Source organism: Sciurus carolinensis, chromosome 1 (assembly GCF_902686445.1).
Source record: "Sciurus carolinensis chromosome 1, mSciCar1.2, whole genome shotgun sequence".
NCBI lineage: Eukaryota > Metazoa > Chordata > Mammalia > Rodentia > Sciuridae > Sciurus > Sciurus carolinensis.
This window is the reverse complement of record NC_062213.1, coordinates 91,126,556-91,137,388: the sequence shown is the minus strand read 5'-3', so window position 1 is coordinate 91,137,388 and position 10,833 is coordinate 91,126,556. Positions and strand designations below refer to the sequence as shown.

The following is a 10,833-nucleotide window of genomic DNA, read 5'->3' as shown; positions in this document are numbered from 1 at the left end:
ACCATTTAGAATGATATTAGCCATGGGCTTAGCATAGATGGCCTTTACAATGTTAAGGAACGTTCCCACTATCCCTATTTTTTCTAGTGTTTTGAGCATGAAGGGCTGCTGTATTTTATCAAATGCTTTCTCTGCATCTATTGAAATAATCATGTGATTCTTGACTTTAAGTCTGTTGATGTGGTGAACTACATTTATTGATTTCCTGATGTTGAACCAACCTTGCATCCCTGGGATGAAACCCACTTGATCATGATGCACTATCTTTTTAATACATTTTTGTATGCGATTTGCTAAAATTTTGTTGAGAATTTTTGCGTCGATGTTCATTAAGGATATTGGTCTGAAATTTTCTTTCCTCGATGTGTCTCTGTCTGGTTTAGGTATCAGGGTGATATTGGCTTCGTAGAATGAGTTTGGGAGGGTTCCCTCCTCTTCTATTTTATGGAATACTTTGAAAAGTATTGGAATGAGCTCTTCTTTAAAGGTTTTGTAGAACTCGACTGAGAAACCATCAGGTCCTGGACTTTTCTTTGTTGGTAGGCTTTTGATGACTTCTTCTATTTCATTACTTGAAATTGGTCTATTTAAATTGTGTATGTCCTCCTCGTTTAGTTTAGGCAATTCATAGGTCTCTAGAAACTTGTTGATATCTTCGAAATTTTCTATTTTGTTGGAATATAGATTTTCAAAATAGCTTCTAATTATGTTTTGTATTTCAGTCGTGTCTGTTGTGATATTTACTTGTTCATTCCGAATTTTGGTAATTTGGGTTTTCTCTCGTCTTCTCTTTGTTAGTGTGGCTAAAGGTTTATCAATTTTGTTTATTTTTTCGAAGAACCAACTATTTATTTTGTCAATTTTTTGTATTGTTTCTTTCTTTTCAATTTCGTTGATTTCAGCTCTGAGTTTAACTATTTCCTGTCTTCTACTACTTTTGGTGTTGGTCTGTCTTCTTTTTCTAGGGCTTTGAGCTGTGGTGTTACGTCATTTATTTTTTGAGTTTTACTTCTTTTATTAAATGCGCTCCATGAAATAAATCTTCCTCTAAGTACCGCTTTCATAGTGTCCCAGAGATTTTGATACGATGTTTCTTTGTTCTCGTTTACCTCTAGGAATTTTTTAATTTCCTTCCTAATATCTTCTGTTATCCATTCCTCATATAATAGCATATTGTTTAATCTCCAGGTGTTGGAGTAATTTCTGTTTTTTACTCTTTCATTTATTTCTAGTTTCAATCCATTATGGTCTGATAAAATACAAGGAAGTGTCTCTATCTTCTTGTATTTGCTAACTTTAGCTTTGTGGCATAATATATGGTCTGTTTTAGAGAATGATCCATGTGCTGCTGAGAAGAAAGTGTATTCACTCTTCGTTGGATGGTATATTCTATAAATGTCTGTTAAGTCTAAATTATTGATTGTGTTATTGAGATCTATGGTTTCTTTGTTCAATTTTTGTTTGGAAGATCTGTCCAGTGGTGAGAGAGGCGTGTTAAAATCACCTAGTATTATTGTATTGTGGTCTATTTGGTTTCTGAGATTGAGAAGGATTTGTTTGACATACATGGGTGAGCCACTGTTTGGGGCATAGATATTTATGATTGTTATGTCTTGCTGATTTATGGTTCCCTTAAGCATTATGAAATGTCCTTCTTTATCCCTTCTGATTAACTTTGGCTTGAAGTCCACTTTATCTGAAATGAGGATGGATACCCCAGCTTTTTTGCTGGGTCCATGTGCATGGTAAGTTTTTTCCCATCCTTTCACCTTTAGTCTTTGGGTATCTCTTTCTAAGAGATGAGTCTCTTGCAGGCAACATATTGTTGGATCTTTCTTTTTTATCCAATCTGCCAGTCTATGTCTTTTGATTGATGAATTCAGGCTGTTAATATTCAGGGTTATTATTGAGATATGGTTTGTATTCCCGGTCATTTGACTCTTTTTATTCATTTATTTGCTTATTTTTGACTCGACTTGGTTCCTCTTTATTTGAGAGTTCCTTTAGGATATCTCCTCCATTTGCTGATTTGCTTCTTTGTTTTTCATATCTTCTTCATGGAATATTTTGCTGAGAATGTTCTGTAATGCTGGCTTTCTTTTTGTATATTCTTTTAGCTTTTGTTTATCATGGAAGGATTTTATTTCATCATCAAATCTGAAGGTAAGTTTTGCTGGGTATAAGATTCTTGGTTGGCATCCATTTTCTTTTAGGGCTTGAAAAATGTTATTCCAGGCCCTTCTAGCTTTTAATGTCTGGATTGAAAAATCTGCTGATATCCGTATTGGTTTCCCCCTGAATGTAATTTGGTTCTTTTCTCTCACAGCCTTTAAGATTCTGTCTTTATTTTGTATGTTAGGTATTTTCATTATAATGTGCCTTGGTGTGGGTCTGTTGTAATTTTGTGTATTTGGAGTCCTATAAGCCTCTTGAACTTGATTTTCCATTTCGTTCTTCAGATTTGGGAAATTTTCTGAAATTATCTCATTGAATAGGTTGTTCATTCCTTTGGTTTGTTTCTCTAAGCCTTCCTCAATCCCAATAATTCTCAAATTTGGCCTTTTCATGATATCCCATAGTTCTTGGAGATTCTGTTCATGATTTCTTACCATCTTCTCTGTTTGTTTGACTTTGTTTTCGAGGTTAAATATTTTGTCTTCAATATCTGAGGTTCTGTCTTCCAGGTGTTCTATCCTATTGGTTGTGCTTTCTATGGAGTTCTTAATTTGGTTTATTGTTTCCTTCATTTCAAGGATTTCTGTTTGGTTTTTTTTTCAATATCTCTAACTCTTTATTGAAATGGTCTTTTGCTTCCTGTATTTGCTCTTTTAACTGTCTATTGGTGCGTTCATTCAATGCCTGCATTTGCTCTTTCATTTCATCGTTTGCTTCCCTTATCATGTTGATTATGTACATTCTGAACTCCCTTTCTGACATTTCTTCTGCCATGCTGTCATTGGATTTTATTGATATAGCATCCAGATTTGTTTGAGGCATTTTCTTCCCTTGTTTTCTCATATTGTTCAGGTATCAGTGGACTGCAGAGATGTTGCAGATTTCCTCTATTGACTTATAATGTCCCTGAAGATTGCTAGCGTATCCCCTCTTATCCTTCAGTAGCCTGAAGTCTTAGAGGAAGTTGATACTTCGGTGTTCCCCTAGGTAGCTGCCTCTCTAGGGGTGGTGATCTTCAGGTGGGGTATATTCCCTGCTAGAGGGCAGAGGTGCCTCTACTTGTTGACCAATGGTCATCCAAAGGGGAACTAGACTGCGGGCTGAGGCAATGCCTGTTTGGGCCTGTGTCTCTGGTTTTACCGTCTTTGTGGGAAAACCTCACTCGGCGGGGAAGACCCACCCGGTGGGGAGGTCTCGCTAGTCCGTTCCCCTCCTAGAGGTTCCCCTCAGTCCACAACTACTGCCTGGGCAGGGCAGCCTTCCCAGGCAACGTTTCCAGGGGCCTGGACCTACCTCCTGGGCTTGGGAGCCCTGCCCTTCGCAGACGAGTCTCCTTAGGTGGCCCCTCCTCAGAGAAGCTGCCCGCAGTCCTGGAACCTTCGCTCCACCCCTCAGCTGGTCTCTGTGTAGCTCTTTCAAGAAAAGGTGCTTAGATCCCTGGCTCGGACCGTGTTTTGCACCTAATCGGCCTGGCTATGCGACCCCTCCTCTGAGCAGTCACTTGGAGCCTCGTACATATGCTCCAAGCCCCAGTGACCCGTCACTCGTCTCTTCCTCCAGGCAGCCACCCGGTGTTCTGTGTGGGCGCTTGGAGACCAAGCCACTCACTGCGCACCTCCACCTCCTCAGGACAGCCCCCTCCCCGTTGTTCAGGCGGTTGCTGAATCCAAATAGCTCACCGCCCAACTCTTTCTCTGGCAGCCCCCGGAGCCCTGGCAAATTGCTCCAAAAAACCAAAAAACCAAGCAGTGTGCTGCTCGGTCTCCTCTGCAAGGTTCCCCACTTTCCGAGTTCACTGTTCCAGCCGGGGGAGGTGTGTCTTGCTGCCTGGGCAGGGCAGCCTTCCCAGGGGCCCAGACCTACCTCCTGGGCCTGGGAACCTCACCCTTCGTAGACGAGTCTCCTTAGGTTGTCCCTTCTTAGAGAAGCTGCCCGAAGTCCTGAAACCTTCACTTCGCCCCTCAGCTTGTCTCTGTGTAGTTCATTCAAGAAAAGGTGCCTAGGTCCCTGGACCGGACCGTGCTATGCACCTAATCGCCTGGCTATGCGACCCGCCCTCTGACCAGTCACTTGGAGCCTCGTACATATGCTCCAAGCCCCAGTGACCCGTCGCTCGTCTCTTCCTCCAGGCAGCCACCCGGTGCTCTGTGTGGGCGCTTGGAGACCAAGCCACTCACTGCGTACCTCCACCTCCTCTGGACAGCCCACTCCCCGTTGCTCAGGCGGTTGCTGGATCCAAACAACTCGCCGCCCTACTCTTTCTCTGGCAGCCGCTGGAGCTCTGGCAGATCGCTCCAAAACCAAGCGGTGTGTCGCACAACCTCCCTTGCAAAGTTCCCCGCTTTCCGAGTTCACTGCAGGGGGAGGTGTGTCTTGCCGCCTGGGCAGGGCAGGGCAGCCTTCTCAGGCAATGTTCCCAGGGGCCCGGACCTCCCTCGTGGGCTTGGGAGCCTCACTCTTCGCAGACGAGTCTCCTTAGGTTAGAGAAGCTGCCCGCAGTCCTGGAAACTTCAATCCGCCATTTTTCGCTCCGCTTCGCTGTCCCAATACATTGTTTTATAACATAGTTTAAGGATTAGAAAAATGATATTGAGTACAAATAAAATCATGTGAGAAATAGGAGAAATCACAGTCATTCATTTAATACAATTTAAATATATATATAAAATATATATATATATATATATTTTTTTTTTTCTCCAGACCATATTCTAGGAACTCGGTTGAGAAGCACAAAATACTGTTATTTTCCTTAAGATATTTACTGTATTGCCATGCAGAGGGGGCAAGGCAGCTCCTCACATAAGTCAATCATACAACAATACAGGGTTTTTTTCCAACACAACACATAATTTCCACCTCATACATAATAAGATACATGTGCAATTTTAAAAAACAATGAGATATATCATTTTTCATCCATTTTTAATGGAAGAAATAAATGATGTAATTCCTTTTGAGGAAAATTTACTGAAATTATATGTGCACTGACTCTGAGGTTCACAGATCCCTCTTCTAGAAATTTTATGGATGTATGTATGAAATGATATACATACAAGAATATTCATACAATGTTGTTTTTAATAACCAAAGACATGAAGCAACACAAGACTCCTCACATAGAGTACTAGTTAAATTAAACACAATGGAATTCTATGGAACTATGTTTTTATTTTCATGTGAGTGTGTACTCTCTGAAAAATAGGAAATACCTCTAAGATTTCTTATTAAGAAATGAAAAAATGAGGCTCGAAAACATTATATGGTAAGGGGCCTATGCCTAAGAATGGAGGATAATAAAAAATTCATCTCTTCTTAGTTTTGCAAAAGAAAAACAGTAATCATACAGAGAAACGACTAAAGGTGGTCTCTATCATGGTTAGGTGGGGATACAAAGGAGCCGATAGGTCTGAGAGGTGGAGCAAGACTCATTTTTGTAAACATTCTAGAATGCTTTGGTGTGGGAACCCTTTAGGCACATAATTACTTAAACATATAAATTGTGTGTGTGTGTGTATGTGTGTGTGTTTGTGTGTGTGTTTAAAAGAGTATGTAAGTGAAGTAATGTATTACGGCCATAAGTCGTTGTGTAAGACAGCTCGGGTTAATTAATGTCTGTCATCCTGTCGTCCAGGGCACTCATTAATAGTGCCCTCCCCTTGCTCTCTGATGTACTGGCATTTAGACTACAGATGCTTAAGCACCCTACATTACAATGTCAGCCTTCATGCCCATCCAGAGGGAATGATGTGACGGTGCCACCTTCAGTTCCAGCTTCCTGTTTTCTGACCTACTAGAGTCACGATGTGGATTTCGCCATGGGTGAAGTAGCAACCCTGCAGACATGCTATTTATGTATCTTGAGAATCTCTGTGCTAAGAATGACCTAAACTTTCTATTCCAAAGGGAAAGACCTAAGAAGGCTTTAAGAGAGAAAGATTATAGAATGAAAGGCAAGGGGACTTTGGGGTTAAGAATGGATTTATAAAAGAGATCTTTTCCTCACAGAAGTTATAGGAGAACTTAATATCTGCCATACTCATTCTGCTGGTCAGAGTGTGTCCATTCATTCATTCATTTGTTCAGATTTGAGTGAACCCTCAGCATTGTGCTAGAAACCAACGCTGTGCTACATACACCTTGAGTTGCTGCGTGACACTTACGTCTCTACAATAGGAGGAATGTGCCCCAGGCTTGCCACACAGTACAGACTTCTCAGAGATGGGGCCCACAGAGTTACTGATTAGTGTGACCCAAGCCATTGCAAGGGCAAGCAGTTTCCAGCCATTCTTTAGTGCTACTACCACAGGAAATCACAGAGCTCCTGTTGTGCTCACAGCGCTCCTTAAAAAATGTAGTTTGAGTAACGTGTGGTGCAGGAGAGCCATAACAGAAGCCCAAAGCACTAGGTTTAGAAGGCAACAGATGGAGAATTGGACCTGGCATCAGAGAAGTGGTAGAGACTCCATGAAAGCAGGAGGAAACCTGAGATTATGTGAAGCTTGGATGCTTAGGTCAAATGGAGAGACTGTGTTTGGAGTACGACCAAGTCTGCCAGCCTCATACATAACACAAAAGTAAGATATGTGTGGAACTATGCATTCTTAAGGAAATAAATCCCCACCACAGAAACATTCTTGGGAAAACTCTGAAGTAATAATGATTGATATTTATAGAGTGCTTAAAATTCTATATTTGTGCCCATTTTACAGATAAGGAAACTGAGGTGGGGAAGTTAAATGTGTTGCTTAAGATCACAGAGTAACTGATATAATTAAGGTCTGAACCCAGGCAGAAAGGCTTCAAGGTCTCTCCTCTAACCACCATACCACTCTGTGAAAAAATATGGCTACTATATTTACTAAACAATATGCACTATTTCAAATAATTTTATAACATTTTGTCATCGATGTTTTTAAGGAAAACAAAACTAAGATCAAAGGGAAGTTTTATTTTCTTGTTATATTTTGTTTGTCCAGCCAGCATCATATAGGTAAAATAATGGTAGTACTTGGTTTCAAAACAACAAATCCTCTCTTATTATGAATACTCAACTTTCATCCATCTTTCTCACCCTGCTTTCTTTAACAAATATTGCAATCAGAGAATAGAACATTTCTAGGCTGGAAGAATTATGAGCAATCATCCACAGATAGTCACTCATGTTGCAGACAGAAAGAGGCTGAGGAAGGCTTGTCAGGGTCACTCCGCCATCTGGAGTAGATTTAGGGTGAAATCTGCATCTCTTTACAGCAATTCCAGTAATATTTCTAGTTTCATGATGTAAACATTGGGATGTTTCTTCTTTCTTCAGAAGGATAGTCTGAAGATTAAATTAAAATGTATTTGAAGCAACAATTATAGTTTCTGGCTCAGGGCAGACATTAAAAGAAGAATTGATTTTTTTAAAGCAGTCAGATAATGAGAAAAATGAGCAATATTCAAGACCCATACAATACCTAGTCTCTGCCAAGGTTCGGTTCTGTTTTTCTCATTAATTGTCTGAGCATCCTTTAAGCAGGTATTTGGTGGCCTTGAATTCACACATTATTAAAGTATGAAGGTTGAATTTAATCAGTAATTTTCAAACTCTGCTCAGTAAAGGAAAGTTGGGGAATTTGGGGGAACAAAAAGTAGAGTGCGATCTAAGAATCAGGTCCTTATCTCTGCTTTGTATTTAAGTCTCTACTTTTTATTCATATGTAAAACTCATAGAGCTTTTTGTTTGTTCACTGCTGGTTTTAAAATATGGCTCCAAATCCTGTTTTAATGTGTACTCCACGATTTTGAAAGAGAACGCAGACAACAGTTTCCAGTTCTCTACCCTTACCCCACAACACAGCGAGTTATCTCTAGCTTCTAGCCACCTGTCCAGATAGCTCTGTCCCCCAGGAAGCTGACCCTGGTCACCCGATATCTCCAGATCACTGAATTCCAGCAGTTGAATGGCTTCCTCCCATGGCTTGACACTCCACACCTAAAACTTCACACAAGTTAAAAGTTTAGTCTCCTTTTTGTTTTGATCCCTTTATCTTCCTCTAGAACTCTTGTCTTGACTAAACTTGCAGTTCCTTGTTTCGGTTGTTCTTCCTTCTTTCAGAACTGTACTGACTCTCTAAGTCAATAATTCAGCATTAAACCTTTCTTCCAGGACCCCGTTTTTTCCTCTGTGGCATTTCTTCCCCCATTCAATTGGAAGGAATCAGAGACCATGTGTGCTGCCTTAGATCAGTCCACGAGTGGGTGTTTGCAGCATGTTTTTACTAATAATCTGATTGCTTATTTTATCATTGTTTACTGACTTAGACCAAATTATTGACTAACCAAATAGCTGATTCACACAGTGAACCAGAATGTGGGTTATGCCAAATGAGATCATCAGGGTCCCCTTAAATTAGTCTTGACCCTGTCAGTGAGCCTCCTCACAGCCTCTTTCACCTCTTTGTTGCGGAGGGTGTAGATGATGGGATTGAGGAAAGGAGTAAGGAGGGCATAGACTAAAGCAATAAGCTTGTCGGTTCCCTCAGGGCGACTCCCAGGGGAGCCCACGTATACTGTGAAGGCAGAAGCGTAGAACAGTGCCACTACTGTCATGTGAGAGGAACAGGTGGAGAAGGCCTTGGCACGACTGGCAGCCGAGGGCAGCTTCAGAACAGCTCTAAGGATTCCCACATAGAGTCCTATAATGAGCACAAAGTTGCATCCGGTGGCCACACCAATCACTGCCCCATGGATCCGAGCATGCCAGCTTGTGTCCACACACACCAACCGCATTAGTGGAACCAGGTCACAAAAGTAATGGGCTACCTCCTTCAGGCAGTAGGGCAGAGTGCCAGTGAGGCTGGCCGGCACCAGTGCAGCTGAGAAGCCAGCCACCCAAGTGGACCCTGCTAGCCACACCTGTACCTGTCTGCTCATGAGTGCATGGTAGTGCAGTGGGCGGCAGATGGCTAGGTAGCGGTCCAGCGCCATGACTCCCAACAAGTAACACTCAGTCATGCCCAAGGAATGGAAGATGTAAAGCTGGATGAAGCACGCAACCGATGGGATGGGTGAACGCCCCTGCAGCAGGGTGTGCAGCAGTGTGGGCACAGTGGTGCTGACATACCAGAGTTCCAGGAAAGAGAGGACACTGATGAAGAAGTACATGGGTGTGGACAGTCCAGAATCTGTGTGAACCAGGACAATGATGAACAAGTTCCCTGCAAGAGTGAGGAGATAGATGCACAAGGTCCCCAAGAAGGCAAGAGGTCGTAGTATCCCAGTGGTAGTAAAGCCAGCAAGGATGAAAGTCTGGGTCCAAGTCAGGTTGAGGTGATCCATGATTCTAGGAATGAGGGGTAAAGATGAATGACTTCAAGCTTCTCCCTTTCTTCAGAAAATACTCCTAGTGCCAGGGACAATTGTGGGTACTTGAAAACACTTGGAAATTATCCAATAAAGTCATCCCTTTGCTATAGAGGAACTGCAGCCCAGATACAGACATGCTTGTCCAATTTCATAATGTCTGTGGGTGCCAGGGTTGGAAATAGACACAAAGCCTCCTGATCCCTGGTTCTCCTTTCTATGCTATAATATTTGCTTCAGAGATTTGAGTAACTGTATTTCTCCCCTACATCACTATGAAATAAAAGGAAAGCAAGGAAACTTTTACAGTTATCCCTCCCCTAGTTCCAGTAATAAACTAACCTGCAATATTGGGCTCAGTGAGGGGAGAAAAGTCATCTAAAAGTGACTGTGGAAGCCTCTTTCAGGAAGCCTGTCTGGAGTGTATAGACTATTTTGGTAAAGACTAGAAGGTAAAGGAAATGAAAGATTTTTCAGAAACTCTGAGTATAAGTCTTAAAACCTCATGTCCATGGCGTCTCATGATTATTCACCCAGCAGTCACACTGTACCTTCTAAAAGTTGACCTCCAAATGACCAGAAATTTTCAAAGAAAAAAACATGAGTTAGAAGCCCCAAACAAGAAAGATCCTTCTCTAAAATTGGGGATTAGCTGCATGAAGTTTCTGACACTAACTAGTAATACACATGCGTTGAGGAACTTCTCACTTAACCTCAGCTTCCTCTTCTCCAAAACAAAACAAAAAAGATTTAATCAGTTCTTTTAAAAACTCTTACAACACAAATCATTTCTTCTTCCGGGGTGCTTTACCACTGTGCTACATTTCCAGCCCCCTAAATTGCCCAGGCTGGTCTTGAACTTAAAATCCTCCTGCCTCAGCTTCCTGAGTGCCTGGGATTATAGGTGTGAGCCACTACACCAGGCACAACACGGATAAATTAATGATCTTTTAGGTAACTAAAAAGTGATTTTTGGTTTTAGGGTAGCATCAACACCAATGTCTTTTGAATTTCCCTCCCACTCCCTAACAAGGCTCACCCTGCACAATTCAAAGCTGTCTCCTAGTTTTCTTCAGCTGCTCTCATCTCTTCTGCACCCACCTTGCCCATTAACTGAACATCAGGTGTTCAGGACTTGTGACATTCTCCTTGCCAAACTTTTTTTCCCTGCCTATTTATATTTCATCCTCTTGAAAATGTTCACTTCCCAAAGGTTCCCAAAAGGTCCCTAGAGTTGCAGAGTGTGACTTGCTCTCAATGAGTGTCCCTCTGGGGCAGGAAGTAGAACCCATGGAATTGAAGCAAACCAAC

At 41.8% G+C, this 10,833-nt stretch overlaps 1 protein-coding gene across 1 annotated transcript; it reads right to left on the bottom strand.

Annotated features, from left to right (window-relative positions):
• Positions 1-8,553: 8,553 nt before the first annotated feature.
• On the bottom strand, positions 8,554-9,498 carry LOC124986476 (olfactory receptor 6N1-like). The gene has a single exon (XM_047554868.1). The coding sequence runs from the start codon at positions 9,496-9,498 to the stop codon at positions 8,554-8,556; it is 945 nt and encodes a 314-aa protein (XP_047410824.1).
• Positions 9,499-10,833: the final 1,335 nt, after the last annotated feature.

Coding starts and splice junctions, on each gene's coding strand:
- LOC124986476 (XM_047554868.1), bottom strand. CDS start 9,498: ATGGATCACCTCAACCTGACTTGGACCCAGACTTTCATCCTTGCTGGC.